The sequence below is a fragment of the Sebastes umbrosus genome, chromosome 22 (assembly GCF_015220745.1).
Source record: "Sebastes umbrosus isolate fSebUmb1 chromosome 22, fSebUmb1.pri, whole genome shotgun sequence".
NCBI classification, from domain to species: Eukaryota; Metazoa; Chordata; class Actinopteri; order Perciformes; family Sebastidae; genus Sebastes; species Sebastes umbrosus.
Window position 1 is genome coordinate 16,194,368 of NC_051290.1, and position 19,422 is coordinate 16,213,789.

At 40.2% G+C, this 19,422-nt stretch overlaps 1 protein-coding gene and 1 non-coding gene across 3 annotated transcripts; both read left to right on the forward strand.

Annotated features, from left to right (window-relative positions):
• The first annotated feature begins 281 nt into the window (after nt 1-281).
• On the forward strand, nt 282-371 carry trnar-ucu. The gene is given in 2 exon segments: nt 282-318; nt 336-371. It is a non-coding gene; the product is annotated as a tRNA-Arg (tRNA).
• Nucleotides 372-2,398: 2,027 nt separating this feature from the next.
• LOC119481655 (oxysterol-binding protein 1-like) lies at nt 2,399-19,364 on the forward strand. Of its 2 annotated transcripts, XM_037758774.1 has the most exons (17): nt 2,400-2,789; nt 4,731-4,903; nt 6,008-6,216; nt 7,966-8,134; nt 8,520-8,631; nt 8,730-8,913; nt 9,270-9,387; nt 9,715-9,772; nt 10,710-10,874; nt 12,009-12,254; nt 13,274-13,394; nt 13,655-13,758; nt 14,688-14,783; nt 16,516-16,703; nt 17,023-17,258; nt 17,378-17,416; nt 17,514-19,364. In XM_037758774.1, the coding sequence occupies exons 2-17, from the start codon at nt 4,767-4,769 to the stop codon at nt 17,654-17,656; spliced, it is 2,325 nt and encodes a 774-aa protein (XP_037614702.1). In that variant the 5' UTR covers nt 2,400-2,789; nt 4,731-4,766; the 3' UTR covers nt 17,657-19,364. The 2 variants fall into 2 exon arrangements, with proteins under 2 accessions (XP_037614703.1, XP_037614702.1); XM_037758775.1 differs by lacking the exon at nt 17,378-17,416 and having other exon boundaries at nt 2,399-2,789.
• Nucleotides 19,365-19,422: the final 58 nt, after the last annotated feature.

Sequence of the window (19,422 nt, forward strand, 5' to 3'; positions counted from 1 at the left end):
GCTATTTTACTCTAAAATGTTAACCTTGAACGTGTTGTACATAATGGTTGTGCATGGACCTTTAGCACCACCCAGTGTTCATTATGCCACAAGGCAGGTTCATTACTTATCCTCCAGGAAAGTAGTGTTGTGAAGTCTGTTTGCAGGAGGTGACACAACATCAACCACCACACACAAAAGTTATATGACAATTCTCAAAAAAATATTCATAAATAGTCGTATTTATCAGAATGTATCAAATGTATCGTTTAAATAAATATGTGGTTTTGTATGCAACAGGTGGCTCCGTGGCGCAATGGATAGCGCATTGGACTTCTAGGCTTGAATGTGAAGGGATTCAAAGGTTGTGGGTTCGAGTCCCACCGGAGTCGTATTTTTCTTTCGCGCTGATTTTTTTGTTATTTAGTAGAATTATATAGACTCGCAAAAAATGCAATTTGTGAAAAATCAAAACTTCACAATATACAGTTTTAGTCTGTGTAAACTGAGGTTTTTCTTTCATTTGCATCATAAGGTAGATAACAAGCCTGAAACCAACGTCAACATTCCCATCTGTAGTGAATGTGCACTAAACATTGAACTATAGTTTTAATATAATTTTATGTCAATCTATTTGACATTATGCATACGTTATATATAATAAGTACTAAAACATAATCAACTGAATGTATGAAGTTAGCAAGACACAATCGAGTTGGTTTCCGATTGTATCCTTCAGAATAAAAGACATTCCCGGGATAAAAATAGAGTGCACTACACTAACAGCTATTATCAGTTAATTTACTGATAATGTACTATTAATTATACGTAAACGGATGCATTTATGAATATAGAACTATATAGTACATAATTTATATTTCGATGGCCTTTGACTGAGACGACCATTATGACTTGTTTTTATGTCAGTACATGTCACAGCCTAAGAGACAACCACAACAACACATAATAGATGTAACTCACACTCTGCCTTTTATCTACTCTTCTACTTCATGGTTGTTTTTTTAAGTTGTATTTATTATTGAATTGACGCTTTGGCAATATTGTTCACCTGACAGTCATGATCAATAAAGCAAAATTGAATTGAATTGAATGTGGCAAATATTACTGATACAATGTACATACATACATACATACATACATACATACATACATACATACATACATACATACATACATACATACATACATACATAGATAGATAGGGTTGTCCACCAATCGGAAGGTCGCTGGTTCGATCCCCGGCTGCTCCGGGTCACATGTCGATGTGTCCTTGATTAGACACTTAACCCCAAATTGCTCCCGAAGGCATAGCCATCGGTGTGTGAATGAGTGTTTAGATTAGATCTTGATGGGCAAAGTTGGCACCTTAGTAGCCTCTGCCATCAGTGTGTGAATGGGTGAATACTGACAAGTAGTGTAGAGCGCTTTGAGTGGTCGGAAGACTAGAAAAGCGCTATATAAATGCAAGTCCATTTACCATTTACCAGAGATGGATAGATAGATAGATAGTAACTTTATTGATCCCGAGGGAAATTCAAGTTTCCAGCATCACAGTTCCATAGTGCAAAACATGTTAGTAAAAAGGCAATAAAAAAGTTAGTAGTGCAAAGTACAAAGTACAAAAAAATATACAAGATATAAAAATACAAGGAGATGAAGAAAACTGTTAAAACTGAATATATATAGTAGTGCAGGGTAACAGCTGTGATACACAACTATTAAAAGAGTGCAGAAGAGACTGTTAAAAATGAGTATAGTGCAGGGTCTCCAGTAGCTTAGTCTATGAAAGTGCACTGTGTGCATTAGTATCATGCCAATAAAGCAAATTGAATTGAATTGAATGTGGCAAATATGACTGATACAATGTAGATAGATAGATAGATAGATAGATAGATAGACGGATAGCTAGATGTATAGATAGATAGATAGATAGATAGATAGATAGATAGATAGATAGATAGACGGATAGCTAGATGTATAGATAGATAGATAGATAGATAGATAGATAGATAGTAACTTTATTGATCCCGAGGGAAATTCAAGTTTCCAGCATCACAGTTTCATAGTGCAAAACATGTTAGTAAAAAGTCAATAAAAAAGTTAGTAGTGCAAAGTACAAAGTACAAAAAAATATACAAGATATAAAAATACAAGGAGATGAAGAAAACTGTTAAAACTGAATATACAGTGGTGCAGGGTAACAGCTGTGATACACAACTATTAAAAGAGTGCAGAAGAGACTGTTAAAAATGATTGTAGTGCAGGGTAACTCCAGTAGCATAGTGCATTATTATCATGCCAATAAAGCAAATTGAATTGAATTGAATGTGGCAAATATGACTGATACAATGTACTATTACTTTGAAGGCTAGATTGTAGCCAACCGGGGAAACAATGTGGCCTAGCTAGTGTTTCCAGTCGGAACCAATTTGCGGTGCACCGGGCGTAACCAACGTAACCAAGGAGCTAACGTTAGGCTAGTTAGATGTAGCTAGCTAGCTTTAGATTCCTATCAACGTACGCAGCGGTAGAATAAACACTATATATGCGGTTATTGAGGGACATTAATGAAACTAGTTGGTGTCACTTTATTGTACTAACTGCACTCTAGCTGTCGTCGACGTGTTTTGGGTTTAAACTGGTTGTTTTCCTCATTAGCTGTTAGCCAGTTAGCTCGCTAGTTAGCCTCCTCAGCTAGCTCCAGTACAGTAGCGTATGGGTGTCAAAGTTAGCCGTGACTTCACCGCCGGGTGTCTGGTTGCCTGATCTCACATTTCGGACACGTCAAGGTAAACATTTAGTGAGTTAGAGAGTTGGAAAGCTAGCTAGTAAGCTGGCTTGTATCTGGCTTGTGTTGTTATTGTGAATATGCACATGTCAAGCTGGTAAAGTTGGAGCAAAACGTGTCACATTGCTGTTTTCTTTACTTTTGCTCCTGTTCTGGCAAGTGAGCTGTTTATTACAGTGACTCCCACTACTAGCCTGACTGGAGCTAACTCCAGTTAGCTTCTGGTTTCAAGTCAGCAATATGTTAGAGGAGTTTTATCAATTTTATGTTGTTGTCATGTTGGTTTCTTTGTCAAATGCAAAGCTGTCACATTTTCCTGACATTTTTCCTACAATCTTTGCATATGTGTCACTTCATATTTAGTTTATAGGCAATTTAAAAAGACAGAATCACACTAAGGTGTTTTAAGCACAAGACAAGGCAAGGCAAGTTTATTTATATAGCACATTTAATACACAAAGGCAATTCAAAGTGATTTACATATATAAAAGCAAGATAAAAGAGCACAAGTGCATAAATGAATAAAAGAAAATAAAAGTACAAGTTAAAAGAAAAAAATGAAAAAGATAATAAAAACAATCAAAAGACAGTAAAGCATTTGATCAATTAAGAAAAGCATCTGAGAACAGTTTGGTCTTGAGTCTAGATTTGAAAGTGGCCACTGTTGGTGCGTCTTTGATCTCAAGTCAATCCCTCTTTTATGTTAGTAAAATGTGTCACCAGTGGATCTGTATTGATTCTTTGGTTAACCTTTGACCTGTCAACACCACACTGGACGATCGATATCAACCACCAGTATTTGAATCATAGTTCATAGATGGTTTAGTATTAAAGTGAAGTTGTGACTAACAAATGTTTTCATAGAATAGATCTGCTGATTATTCTCCCATTTAATCATTTAAGCCTCAAAATGTCAGAAAATAAGGGGAAATGCCCTATTGCAATCTCTCAAAGCCCAATATGTTAGGAGTTTTATCAATTTGATGTTGTCTTGTGGGTTTCTTTGATTGCACAACTCTCACATTTTCCTGACATTTTGTTTTATAATCTTTGCATATGTGCCACTTGATAATATTTAGTTTATAGGCAATTAAAAAGACAGAATCACACTATGGTGTTTTAAGCGCAAGGCAAGATTATTTATATAGCACGTTTCATACACAAAGGCAATTCAAAGTGCTTTACATATATAAAAGCAAGATAAAAGTGCACAAAGTGCATAAGATAAAAACGAATAAAAGAATATAAGAGTACAAGTTAAAAGAAAAAAATTAAAAGGATAATAAAAACAATCAAAAGAAAGTAAAGCATTTGATCAATTAAAATCGTCTGAGAACAGTTTGGTCTTGAGTCTAGATTTGAAAGTGGCCACTGTTGGTGCATCTTTGATCTCAAGTCAATCCTCTTTTATGTTAGTAAAATGTGTCACCAGTGGATCTGTATTGATTCCATGGTTAACCTTTGACCTGTCACACCACACTGGACGATCAATATCAACCACCAGTATTTGAATCATAGTGTAGTATGAATTGCTAAGATGGGTTTAAAGCGAAGTTGTGACTAACAAATGTTTTCATTATGAATTGATCTGCTGATTATTCTCCCATTTAATAATTTTAGCCTCAAAATGTCAGAAAATAAGGGTAAATGCCTGTTGCAATTTCACAAAGCCCAATATGACACATTACAGTCCAAACTTCAAAGACATTCAATTTAACATCACCAAGAAAACCAGAAAATATGCTCATTTTAGAAGGTTGAAGTAGTGAATTTATTGCATTTTTTGCCTTAAGAATGAGTTAAACGATGAACCGGTTAACAAAACAGTTGCTGATTAATTTTGTGGCGATCTACTAGTTGTTTAATAATTCCAGCCCTACATGAGAGCACAAGCCTTGTCATGTGAATTTTAAGATTTTGAACTTTCATTTTCCCTTTTAAGGTTCCTGAAATTGGTGTCTTGATTTTGGGGGCTGTGATGTCGGAGCCCAAGACCCCCACTCCCACTCCTGCTGGCGACACATACAAAGGATGGGTGTTCAAGTGGACAAATTACATCAAGGGTTATCAGCGGAGGTGGTTTGTCCTGAGCAATGGGCTGTTGTCATACTACAGGTGGGCCTACGCTTTCCTGTAAACTCAGATTAAATGATCATGTCATTGGAGAAATCTCTCAGCGTGGATCTGCTGTAACTACTGATCAATTACACCCAACCAGCTGTTGATTAAAGCTGGAGCAGGCAGATTGGAGCAAATAAGGTTAAAAAAAAAGTTATTTTTATAAAACGGCCATTATAGCCAGACAGTAGTGCATGAGACATGTAATCTGAAAAAAAAATCATGTGTCTCTGTGTCCTCCGGTGCTCTTAATGGCATCTGCAAGATTTCACAGACCAGAGGAAAACAACCAATCAGAGCCGAGCTAGAGCCTGCCATCTCTGAGCAGCTGCCAATCACTCGCCAACTCCGATCAAGCTGTCAAACTACGCAGCGCTGATCAAATATGAATCAATATTCTGTAACTGTAATGCCTATTTCTCACCTCAAATGTTTTCAGAAACATCTTGTATTGTACTGTTGAACTGTAAAATTAGAAAGTTTGTGACCCGGCAGCCATGTTGAGATCAGTTGAGGATATACCAAGCACCTCCCACCAGACGGAGCAAACTTTCTCATTTTACAGCTAAACAGTACACTACAAGATGTTTCTGAAAACATTTGAGACGAAAAATAGGCATTACAGTAACAGAATATTGATTCATATTTGATCAGTGCTGCCTAGTTTGACTGTTTGATCGGAGTTTGCGAGTGACTGACAGCTGCCTCCGTTGAAAAGCCAACAAGAACGCTCTCTCTCTGTAATGACCTGTGATTGGTCAAAGACTCCCGTTACGGTCTAGATTTTTTAAAGCCTGAAACAGAGCCATGAGGAGGTGCAGAAGTCTAGTTTTCTCTCAGAACACTTGAATTACAATATGCTGAAAGGTTATTATGGAATTTCTGCCCAATGATACCAATAATATTCTGCCTACTGCAGGTTTAAGCAGAGGGAAAATCAACCTCACCTAATCAATATTCCTTTCCTATTCTAGTTGGATTTCCTTGTTAGATTGAAGCTCAGTTTTAATATCATAATCACAGAACACAAACAGTACACATGCTTTTTTTTTCTGTTACATTTTTCCGTAAAATGTCTAATCGAACACCTCTGATTATTAGGACCCAGGCGGAGATGGGCCACACCTGTCGAGGCACAATCAACCTGGCCACAGCAACCATCACCGTGGACGACGCCTGCAACTTTGTCATCTCCAACGGCGGGGCACAGACGTATCACCTGAAGGCCAGCTGCGAAGTGGAACGTCAGCGCTGGATCACCGCGCTGGAACTGGCCAAAGCCAAGGCGGCCCGCATGCAGGCTGAGTCAGGTAAAACATACACAGGCAGATGACCGAAAAAGTATGAAGTGTTTTGGCTCTGTGGACTTGAGAGAGTGCAATGACATGCAGGTTTCCTACGCAGTATGGAAAAATTGATTTGATTTTAGTAATTTCCAGGTCTGGATGAGTATGGAAAAGAATATGGAAAAAACATTTCTGTTTCTAGACTATTGTCCCTATTCTGTTCAGAGCGAGTTTGATGTTGTCAAGAGCAAGGCTAGTAGTAGGCAATGGCATGCGACTGAGCGCACACTCCTGCGCAGAGCTGCCTCTGTGCCTGTACGTCACAGCCAGGGTCGGAGCGTCCATATAGGCAATTCCCTAAGGTTGGCGAAATGTGGGCCAACTTTTCATTATGAGCAAAATACTGATAATAATATAATAATAAAAAGTACAGAGAAACTGCAGGCAGACAACACAAAGGGGAACGCTGCCTGTCAGAATGGGCCAATCTAATACTTCCAATATTGAGGGGGGATACGAGCCGCCCCTCCTAATTTGGACTGATCCTCTTTTTGGTTGAAATCTGATTTTCATGGTGAACGAGACAAACTGTGACTAGTGTTCCTGGTGGCCAGGCTTTTTTTATAAAGGTCTTCAGCATCATCAGATTCTCTTTATACAACAAAAAACATATACGTGTTAAAATTACTGCCCAAAAATGTTCTGCTCGCGCCCTGCAGCCTGTCCATCTTCGAAGTCCCAGGATGGAGTTCTGTCCCAGTTTGTCCCTTTTGCTAATAGAGGGGCGGCATAATTGTTTTTCACTTAGAGCAGCATTGCCCCAATTGCAAGATGTTTGACAATGGAACGTCATCCAACTTTCTGCGTAGGACTGTGGACTGAACGGCCACGATGGGTAAATGCAAGGTTTCTGAGGGCTGGCTTGACCATCCCAAATACAAAGCCTGGTTAGTTAACAATTCCAAATGGGAAAAGAGAGCTGGATGCAAACTTTGTGTAAAAACATCTTAACCATGGGGGGGAGGCGCCGAAGCACTGTAGTCTTGTCACAGCATCCTCCGCACCCCGAGTCACATATTAGGGCTGCACGATTATGGCCAAAATGATAATCACGATTATTTTGATCAATATTGAGATCACGACTATTCATTGATTTTAGCTATAACGTATTTTTATTGCACTTTCGTATTAAAATAAACGGAGCACTGCATTCTCTTCCATGCTGTGCTACATCCCCGCTAATGTACAAATTAGGGCTGCATGATGTTGGAAAAAACTGACATTGCAATAATTATTTTTCTGCTATATATATATATACATATATATATATGTATATATATATATATGCAATATGAAAAATACAGGAATATTCACCCTATTCTTTTGCTAGCTACATTTTAAAGTTAAATACATCAATCTGGTGCACTTTGAGAGCAAAATTAGCAACATTAAGAGGCAAGATAAACAATTTTGTGCTCTCAGTTTATCAGTTTAATCATAAACACATTGGTTATATAGATGATATCTATACCCAAAAGTGAAGCCAAAACATCTCGATCACCAGCTGGTGACTGGCTTTTAGTTTAGGAAGCGCTTGATTTGCTGTGCAGCTGAGTTTTCTATGAACAGAACGCGCATTTTAAACGTCAATATCTTAAGCAAAAATTGTGATTGCGATTAATAATCGATTGATTGTGCAACAAATGTGTGGGAATGTGTTTTTTTGAAAGCTGGTGTTTTTTTTGCTTTCCTGTTGCTTTTGATTATTAACAGACGACTCGGGGGACGACTTTTCCCTGTCTTCCCCGCCGACGGCACCGGGACAAGGCGGCGGGTCACAGAATTCAGAAGTTCAGTCTGCTCTCAGAACACTAGGCAGCAAGGTGGAGGATCTCAGCACGTGCAACGACCTAATTTCAAAGCATGGCTCTGCCCTCCAGAGGTCAGGCTTTAACAACTTATTGCTGTCTTTTATGCTTCACACTCACTCCCTTCAAGTTTTTCACGTCTCTTTTATCTTCACTTAGAAATGAAAACACACACAAGACTAAAACATGCACATACTAATGTTTGACATGCCATTTCAAAACCTTTCTTTTGACGTAATGTTGTCTCGAGTATCACTGTTGCATGTCAATGTTTTGCTTTGTCTTGTACATGCCAAGTTCAAGGTGTGGTGTACTGTTAGCTAAACTGAAGGTAGATAAACATGTACTGCACTTGACAGACAGAACAAGCATGTGTTATAATAATAAACCTGCCCTTTCACACTGTGATTTAGTGTCCCAGCTGTTTATGCATGTTGTACATTTTGATATTTATTTCAGATCTTTGTCAGAACTGGACAGTTTGCGTCTGACCGGAGAGGCCGGGGATAAGATTCGTCAGGTGACAGAGAGGGCCACGCTTTTCCGCATCACCTCTAACGCCATGATTAATGTAGGTGTCGCCTCCTCTCACCGGTCAAAAACTGCTCATATCGATTGGATCTTGGGGTTTCGGTGGTTCTAGTTTGACCCCGTTTGATGTTCCCTCAGGCGTGCCGAGACTTCCTCGCGTTGGCTCAGGCTCACAGCAAGCGATGGCAGAAGGCCCTGCAAGCAGAGCGGGACCAGCGGGTCAGGCTGGAGGAGACTTTGGAGCAACTGGCCAAGCAGCACAACCACCTGGAGCGAGCGTTCAGAGGGGCCGCACAGGCTAACGCTACCGCAGACAATAAAAGTAAGACTCTGACGATGACCACTGCCCAAGTGACAGTTTGGATACTCTGGGAACTCCTGCCCCTTTTTTTACACCATTATCGTTATTTATAAGACACTATAGATGTGCGTATCTGCTAAATGCCTAAAAAGACATCACATATACACCGTTTGTACATTGAAATTTCAAATTATGAAGGCTTCCATGGTAGTTTGCTTTTGAAATTGTTGTCAGCAATAGTTTCCAAGATATTAATCTTTGAGAGAAAATGCTTCTCATGGAAAGGTTTAATTAAAAAAAGGGTAAATTATAACTATAAATCAGTTTTCAGTTTCTATATTAGAAGCACTGACTCAACTGTTTTTTTTTTTGTTAAGGTGCTTCCGGGCCGGGAAAAGGCGAGGCCAGCGACGAGGACGACGACAACGAGTTCTTCGATGCCATGGAAGAGGCACCCGAGTTCATCACTGTGCCCGCAGATCCTCAGTTTCACAAGTCAGTGCACACATGTTCACCTATCATACACTTACGCTGCACATGTCACGCAAGTCATACATAATGTGAAATTCCCCTCAAGCTTTCATAAGCTCTGTTGGAATATTTTTAATCATCCCAGTTCCTTGTATGACTGGCTGGTATGCAATGTGATGAAGTCAGGCGTGTTGATGTCTACCGTTCCCATATTTGTGAAATTGTTGATTGACATGAGTAGACATGAGGTTAACCTGTTTCTTTGTATGTTAATCTGCTTCCGTTTGTTTAGCCAGAAAGTTTCCAGACAGTGACAGACTCTCGTCATCTATTTTTATAATCTCTTCACAGAAGGTCGAGCAGTAACATCAGCGGTTTCAACAGTGAAATGTGTCCTGATGATCAGTCGGTAGGTTTCATGTTTTTCAGCTAAAACCTTATTAAAATGTCGTTTGCCATCATCTATTATTATATAATATGGCTGTCAATCAATTCAAATATTTAATCGCAAATGAATCACACTTCTTTTATCTGATCAAAATGTACCTGTTTAGTATTACAAGTGTATTTAATACTCTTATCAATATGGGAGTGGGAAAACATGCTTGCTTTATGCAAATGTATGTATATATTTATTATTGGAAATTAATTAACAACACAAAACAATGACAAATATTGTCCAGAAACCCTCACAGGTACTGCATTTACATAAAAAATATGACATGGCAAACTCAAGCCCAACAGGCAACAACAGCTGTCAGTGTGTCAGTGTGCTGACTTGACTATGACTTGCCTCAAACTGCATGTGATTATCATAAAGTGGGCATGTCCATAAAGGGGAGACTCGTGGGTACCCATAGAACCCATTTTCATTCACATATCTTGATGTCAGAGGTCAAGGGACACTTTTGAAAATGGCCATGACAGTTATTCCTTGCCAAAATTGAGCACAAGTTTGGAGCGTTATTTAGCGTAATCATGAGAAGTTACTGTGACATGGTTGGTACCAATGGATTCTTTAGGTTTTCTATTTTCATATGATGCCAGTATCTCCGCTCTAGTTATAAAACTGAGCAACCTAAAAATTGCAATAATGCGTTAAAGAAATTAGTGGCCTCTAAAACAAATTTGCGTTATTATCACATTAACTTTGACAGCCCTATTATATACATATATATAAATGCAAAGCTGCAGCAGGGTGGTAGATTTCTAAATATTAAGTGTGATTGTGCTACATATCGTAATAAATCATATCAGAAGCATGTAAAAAAAACAAAACACAGTAAATCTATTTTGAAAGCTTTATTATTTCCAGCTGTTCATTGACAGAATTTTCCGCTTTTTAGCTCAACGAGGAGCCTTTAGCGATGAACCAGGAATCTCCCTCGCAGGAGCTGGTACCCCTGAAGAAGAGGCGGTCACGCATTGCGGATAAACCCAACTACTCCCTCAACCTGTGGAGTATCATGAAGAACTGCATTGGCAAAGAGCTATCCAAGATCCCAATGCCTGTGAGTATTCTCTTCAGAGTTTACTCCACAACAGATGTGACTCACAGGAAGTGTGTTTTGTCAGTAAAAGGCCTCTACTGCAACCTTGTTTGCTCTCTCCATGTCTTACAACAGAATGTATTCACTCTAACAAGCTAAGAATAGCTTCAAGGTCACATAAATACATCATAGACTTCCGACGCCAGCGTGCTCCTTTGACTTACTTACATATCGTTGATTTACATCTGTGATCTATTATCTAGGTGTCTTTTATGAGGCTGTGGATTTCCATGACAATCTGCTCTGCGTGCTCATGCTTCCTGCACAGCAGAAATAATAAAGATAATAGTTTTATATTTGTGGCACAAACCTTACATTGTGTTTGGTTTGGTTTTATTCCATCGAAAACAGACCACACATGACACACTTGTCTGAAAACACACCTGTTACAAATAATAATTACACGTCACAACCAATGGCCAAAATCAACCTCCCAGCTCAGTATAAACAGTAGTAGTATACTGTACTTGACTCAATGTTTTAATGTCTGTATGTTTGCTTTAACACTGTCCAATTGTGCCATCCCCGTTAAAAAAACATACCTCACCTGATCACAACGTCACAACCACTGGCCAAAATCAACCTCCCAGCTCAGTATAAACAGTTGTAGTATACTGTACTTGACTCAATGTCGTAATGTCTGTATGTTTATTTTAACACCGTCCAATTGTGCCATCCCCGTTAAAAAAACATACCTCACCTAATCCTACACATCACGTCACACACACTGGCCAAAATCAACCTCCCAGCTCAATATCAACAGTCGTAGTGTACTGTACTTGTCTTAATGTCCTAATGTCGGTGTGTTTTAACACCGTCCAATCGTCCTATGTCTTCTTGTAATGTTATATTGGACTAATACATTTTTTTTAAAAAGGAAGACAAAAAGATGAAATGAAGTGAAACAAAACTAACTACAAATGGCACATAATACAAACAAGTTCAGCATGAAATTGAAGCGCGATGCTGGATATAAACGCCAAAAGTTAATAGAACATATTATATTACATATTATCAGCTGATGCTGATAAAATGTTCTGGGCACTGATAAAGAACGCAAACACCAATTCACGTCCGACTCATTCTGCTCTCCAGGTAAACTTCAACGAGCCCATTTCCATGCTGCAGCGGTTGTCGGAGGACCTCGAGTACCACGAGCTGCTGGACAAGGCCTCCAAGTGCCACAGTTCGCTGGAGCAGATGTGCTACGTGGCCGCCTTCTCCGTGTCCTCGTACTCGACCACCGTCTACCGCACGGGCAAGCCCTTCAACCCCTTGCTGGGGGAGACCTACGAGCTGGACCGCCGGAGAGAGAGCGGCTACCGCTCCCTCTGCGAGCAGGTGAGAGAAGAAGGAAACAGAAAGATAGAAGGCTACCAGCAAGGAAGTGAGACTGAGCGGCTCAGCATTTAGTATGTTGCTTCCTTTTTCTGATGTTTTTGGGAATACACATGTCACAAGGAAGTAGCATTCATGTGTGACTTAAATCTGGAATAGAAGGGCAGGTTTATCATGATTCAGGGGGTGTTTAAAGCAGAGACAGGAAATGTTTTGTATTCCTAAAGACCATTATAATATATCCGGTCCAATACAATGAGGTGTGATGCTATTAAATCCTATTGTATACAAGTACTATAATTGGATTTGAGTATTACAGTGAGGATTTTCATCCACTGCACTGTAACAAAAGAGTTTTTTTCTTGCTTGACCGGTCTGTCTATGAAAAACTAGGTGTCATGATGACTACTAGGGAACATCCAAACCTGCAAAGCATTACGGCAACACTTTATCAATTTCCAAGTTCAATTTAGTTGAGCTTGAAGTAGGTTGAGTGAGCGGTTACAGCGGCAAAACCGGCTCCTACTTCCAGAATGGTGCACTGAGAGGTTCAGGTCGTCTTTTGTTCCTGCAGTAGTCAGGCTTTTCAGTGAACATTGTTGATACCGTGTCACTTTTTATTCATTCACTGTATGCACTGTGCATTTTCTGCTTTTCATGACTGTACACTCTTACTGACCCCTTATCGTTGCTGGAACTATGCACTTCCCTTCAATGAACTGCGTGGTGTCATCTTGTGTAGTTGACGTATTGTGTCGTGTCTGTCCGTATCCTATAGTTCACGTTCAGTATGTAGGTATGTTCATGAGTAGTCATATATATAAAATCTATAAATAATCTGTTAAACATCCGCAGACGAAGCGAAACGGTTGATAAGATGTTGAAATGTTCCAAATACTTAAATATTTGTAGGCGGACTATGCAAATACAGTGCTGCCACTCAAGGGCCACACTTTGACGTCACGATATTTGTTCTTTTGTTTTTCTAAAAATACAAACTGTACGCTCCACTCATTTCGCAGGTGAGTCATCACCCCCCCGCCGCAGCGCACCATGTGATCTCCGATCGTGGCTGGACCTTGAGGCAGGAAATCACCGTTGCCAGCAAGTTCAGGGGCAAATACCTCTCCATCATGCCTTTAGGTAAGACGTGATCCGGCAGGTGACACATCAAGCATGCCATAGCTCAAGGGCGTGATGCGAACATTGCGATTTATTTCCAGCTCACCAATGGAATGCACCAAGTGTTGATTACAATGTTCAGAGAGATCAGATGATAAATCTCCGAGGAATGCAGCTGTCATACCTTTGTTTGATGGAAGGTTAACGTCAGCAAAGCTTTGTGTTGTTCGATGAGTCTTACTTTGTTTTACCGTCTGCATTTTCTTCCTCGTTCTTCGCAGGCACAATTCACGCCATATTTGAAAAGGGCAACAATCACTACACATGGAAGAAAGTTACCACCACAGTGCACAACATCATCGTAGGGAAACTATGGATCGATCAGGTGAGACGCCTACACGTTGGGCCAACTAGTCTCTGCAGCCATAACATCATATACTACCGTGCCTTGCATTGCACTACACATATTGTTTGTGTAGGTGACAAATAAAAATAAAATCCTTTTGACCTCAGTGCCCGACTTGCATGAGTACACAGTGTATTTGTCATACCCTAAATTGAAGTTTGAACTTTTATTCGTTTGAAAATGAAAACCCTGGAAACCGTTCATAGTGATCACGTCTGTCCGGGTCAAATTGATCACTATAAGCGGATGATTCTAATTTTTTGTTGTGGTGCATCTTTTCTCATGCAGATTACCTTCTAATTCGGTAATATTGATTTGCATATTTTATTAAACGATTACAATGTAATGACAAGGACTGCTTCGCTATTTACTGGCTTGCTGCCAATTCTTCTGCCTTTCTCCTCACTGAGGGTGAGGCTATTTTTGTCCGGCGCCCGCTCTCTCAACCGGTAACGGCGTGGAGCGAGACGGCTGCCTCTCCCCGAGTTGGCAGAGTTTCACTTTGGGGGCATTACGTGACGAGGCATTATTAGTCCACTTGATGAGGGCAGGTTCAACCACAGTTGCTTTCCCAGTGCGCATTTGTTTGACATTCCTTTTCCCGTCACAATTTCAACATGCACACAACATCAGCCACAGGTATCCCGCCAGAAAGCAAATTATCAAGGAAGTAAAAGAAAAAAAAAAGTTTTAAATGAGTTTTTCCATATGTTGTCATGTATGAAAAGACCCAAAATGAACACTAATCGGACTACATGATTACTATAAGCAAATTATTTAAACAGAGTTTGTATAGGAATGATTTTGTCTCAAGCTTTTTGATATATATAAGCGGTCGATCACTGTAACCGTGATCACTGTAAGCGGTTTCCACTGTATTTCTTTAAAACTTTCTTTCTCTCTGCCAGTCAGGAGAGATAGACGTGGTGAACCACACCACCGGAGACCGCTGCCACTTGAAGTTTGCTCCTTACAGCTACTTCTCCAGAGATGTGGCCAGGAAGGTGAGAAAGACTGATGGCCAGCTGCGACAGTGTGTGTCGTGGGGCTGATATTGCTTTTACCTTTTGAGTCTGTACGTACGTACGTGTGTGTGTGTGTGTGTTGTTCCACGCAAATACTACTGTCTGTCCAAGTAATTAGAATTCTAAAAGTTTATTCCATCTAAATACTACTTTCTGTCTAACAAGTTAATTTATTTCAACTTCCACCTTTGACAGTATTATAGTTTAGCTTCCAGCTTTTCTAGCAATATATTTCAGCTGTTAGCTTTTTTTGGGTAATGCAGTTCAGTTTTACATTTCAGTTTTTCAGGAATGCAGTGCAAGGCATTTGCACTTTAAGATTTCTGTATTTTCAGCGATGCTTTGCAATTCATTTCAGCTGTCAGCATTCCCATGCATTTTCAGCAAGAAATGCATTTCTAGTTACTAATGCAATGATTGTTAGATTCAGCGCCATGACGCCCTCGACACAGGTTGCCTTCAGGACGGCGCTATCTGCCGCCTCACAGAAAGACAAACCGCTACTCCAAGTCATTCATTCCTTCTGCCATTACACTGCTGAACGCAGAGTAACTATCATGAATGAACGACAACAAAAAAATGTTTTATTTACTTTGAATGTACAATTATTTTGCACTAACCACATAACGGTTGTCTGTGTTTGCATTAGGTACATTCTTGGAATACAATTTGCAAATACTCTTGGCACTTTATTCTATTCTAATTATTTATTTATTCTTTTATCTCGTCTCCTTTTTATTTTTATTCTTGTATTCATTGTTTTTATTGCGAAGATTTTTAATTTTAATCTTGTACTTTTATTGTTCTGCACCTCCCCATATGCCACCTACTGTGTTCCCTCTGTCAATGATGATTGTGCAGTATGAATGTGTGTTTATGTCTCGGTGGACTGCAGAAACTGAATTGCCCTTCGGGGATAAATAAAGCTCTCTGTATCTGTATCTGTATCGGTTGTCGTGTCATAAACACAAAATGCCAGTTCAGCCGGTTGGCATACAATCAAACCATTGTAAGCTCGTATGCTAGAAATGATTTCAACTCTTGCCTTACCAAACCGGACCAAACCACAGGTACACCTTCCAGCTGTAATTACACAACGCGTCTTACCTTGCTTACCCTGAAGTCTTGAAGAAAACTCCCACGCCTCCACTGTGAACAGAGAATCCGAAAACATAGAAAATCCTTGTTGAATTGAAGTAAACGGAGGCCAGGTTTAACAAGGTCCAACTTATTATCAAAACATCCGTTTACAAACTGTCACACAACGCGTGCAGTATACTCCAAGTCTCATTTATCCAGTCGTATGCTCAGTATTTCCCAAACAGGTGCTTTTTCGCCAAAATCGTATTCTATAAAACACTTTGGACTCGCAGTGCGCATGCACAAGCATGAGACGGTAGTGGTAGAAGTGTTTCAAATAGTACGATTTTTGGCAATTTTCGCACGTGTTTGGGACGTAGCGGGCATAGACTGGATAAATGAGACTTAAATGAGACTCTGTATGTTTTAATATAGTTTTGCAGTTGTTAAACCTGGCCTCCATTTACTTCAATTCATCAAGGATTTACTCTTGTTTTTCGGATTCTCCGTTCGCCGTGGAGGCGTGCGAGAACAACAAAGTTTTTGACACAAATGGTCGTTTTAAGAGTGAATTATTCCTTTAAATGACCCATGATGCTTTACTGTCTCCCTCTCTCTCTCCTCTCTTCAGGTAACAGGTGTGGTGATGGACAAGGACGGCAAGGCCCACTACGTGCTGTCAGGCACGTGGGATGAGAAGATGGAGTTTTCCCGGGTGATGCAGAGCAGCAGAGGAGGAGAGAATGGCACCGAGGGCAAACAGAAGACGGTCTATCAAACCCTCAAAGCCAGAGAAGTTTGGAGGAGGAACCCTCTACCGTAAGTACTATCACTGCCAGGTTAGGTGTGCTCAAAGTCCTCAAAAGACAGCAGTGATCCAGCAAAATGTGATAATTTACTGTACAAAATGCTTTGATTTCTATTCATTTGTAACGAAATACATTGTCATTTAAGACAAAAGATTGCTGGCTGCGAAAATCTGCTGAAAAAGAACACGTTTTTTTGTTTTAAACATACAATATTTTGGTTTCTTACTCGAGTAATATGCCAAGAATCTGAGCCAGAATTCATCTGGAGCCCGAAATGAATACAATTTTGATTAGAATATGGTTTAGCCGAGATATTTGCTCTACCACAGTGAGGGAGCGGAGACCATGTACTACTTCACCGACTTGGCGCTGACCCTAAACGAGCTCGAGGAGGGCGTGGCGCCCACCGACAGCCGGCGCCGGCCCGACCAGCGCCTCATGGAGGAGGGCCGCTGGGACGAGGCCAACTCGGAGAAGCAGCGGCTGGAGGAGAAGCAGCGCAGCGTCCGGCGGGAGAGAGAGAGGGAAGCTGCCAGCCAACGCACCTCCAGCCAGTCAGAAGAAGGTGAGAGCTCGTGTGTGTGTTCGCTTTTGTGTGTGTTCCTCTTTACCATGCATGGGGAAAAATCATGGAATAAAAGGGGTAAAAAAAATCTCTGTGATCCCCCTTTTTTCTTCCAAAAGCTGTCGATGAGGACTCTCTAACTGATCCGTCCTTAAAAAGCAAGTACTACTTTACTGCCACCTCTTCATGCTTTCATTTCTGTTTGAATCTTCTATCTAGATTTTTTTTTGGTAACACAATTTTTCTGTCTTCCAGGCCCACCTCATGACAGCTACGAGGCAAATTGGTTCGAGCGCGGCGAGGACCGGATCACAGGTGAGCAAATCCATATCTATAAGGGAGGATACTGGGAAGCGAAGGACCGCGGCAGCTGGGAGGGCTGTCTGGATATATTTTGACCTCGGCATTGACTGCAAAGTGCCCCGAAGAGACTTACCATCGAAGCCGCCTTGTGGAGAGCTACCGCAAAGGCGGTCCCACCCCCCACCTCTCCTTCCCAACCCCATTTGGACGGTTGCCTCCATCCAGTGGCTCTCTGTTCTAGGAGATCTCCAGGACGGTCACTGCTGTCTAATGCGGACGAGGGAGCAGGGTTTTCCCTCCTACCTCCCTCGTCCCATTTTGGTTCCCTCGTCTCCTCGAGTCTTAGCACCCACCCCGCCTTGTTGCCGTCTGAGAGGACTGGGAAGGGTCAGGCTGAGCACAAGGGGGGAGGAAATGAAATAAGCAGTGCTTCCAGACCATTAGTAGATCATTCTTTTTTAGTCTCTCTGCTCACAGTCTCTCAGATCAGGAGCAGAAGAGGTTTTGTGCTGATCACACCGTGTGAGATAATGTAGTGTTCTTATTGTCATCCACAGCATTGTGTGCTTTGGTAATAACAAAAAAAAAGGGGGTGGTTAATATATACATTTATATATAAATTCAAATAATTTCATTAAAATGTCGACCGGTGGCCTTCAAGACGTTAGCGAGGATTTCTTGTTTATCTCTCTGATTTAGTGTCTTAATGTAATGAAGTGAAGGTTCTAGTGTGCTTGTGTGTATGACTGCATATCTGCTCTTCCATCACTTTACAAAACACTGCCACTGTGCAGTATGCTGTGTGTAAAAAAAAAAGATTGAAAGAAATGATTGTCCAAAATACCGGTTAAACCTGTTCATAATTAATAATAATTAGAAGAGTTTTTATTTCCTTCACGAAGGCCTGATGAAAATGCTGATGAGGCTAAACAGCCTTTTTTTCTTTGCCTTAGAAATGGGCAACCTGCTCTCATTTGTATTTACATCACACCTTAGTGGATGCTGACATTTGCAGCTGGTTTCTTGTACAAAAACTTTGAAGAAGTAGTCGGAAAAAAAGAGTACAGAAGCTGCGAAATGGCAAAAAGCTTGTTCCAGTGCTGATAAAATCTCACATTAGTGCAGTTTTATTCAATAACGATTAATGAAATGACCCCTTTTTCACAATATTGGAATAATGTTTTTAGCCATTTTGCAGATAAAGTGAATGGTAACTACGTTACATGGTAACAAAAGATGGTTTGGGAAACTTGGTGTTGACAGGAACAGACAAACGAGCAAAGAAAAGTAAATGCAGTGGTGAAATTAAACCTTTGTGTATCCGTTGAAGAGGTCATACATATGCAAGTATTCTGACACCAAAAACATGGGATATAATGTATGTGTGTGTGTGTGCGTGTGTGTGTGTGTGGGCGCGTGTGAATTTCATAATTTTGTTTGTAAGTGTACTTAAAAATGAAGAATAAAGAAACAAAGAATTTAAAAGCATTGCAAATAACTATGATTTTATAAATGTATAGAAATTCATATAGTATTGATAACTGTAAGGTAGTTTTTTCTCTTGTATTTTTGGTTCCTCTCATATTATTGGAAGAGGACTGTCTTCATTTTCAGAAAAAAAAGGGAGTTTCCATGCTTAACTGAGAGGGGAGACGTGACATTGTTCAGTATTTTGTATTAACAAAGAAAAAGAATCTGTAATAAACAAATGCTGTGATGTCAAACAAATAGCTTTTCATATTGTTCTTTAATTTGTTCCATTAATAATTAATTAGGTAACACAATTAAAGACTTGCCAAATCAGCTCTTTGGGAATTTCTGTCCTCGTGTTCAGTTGGAGCTCCAGATGGGACGACATATG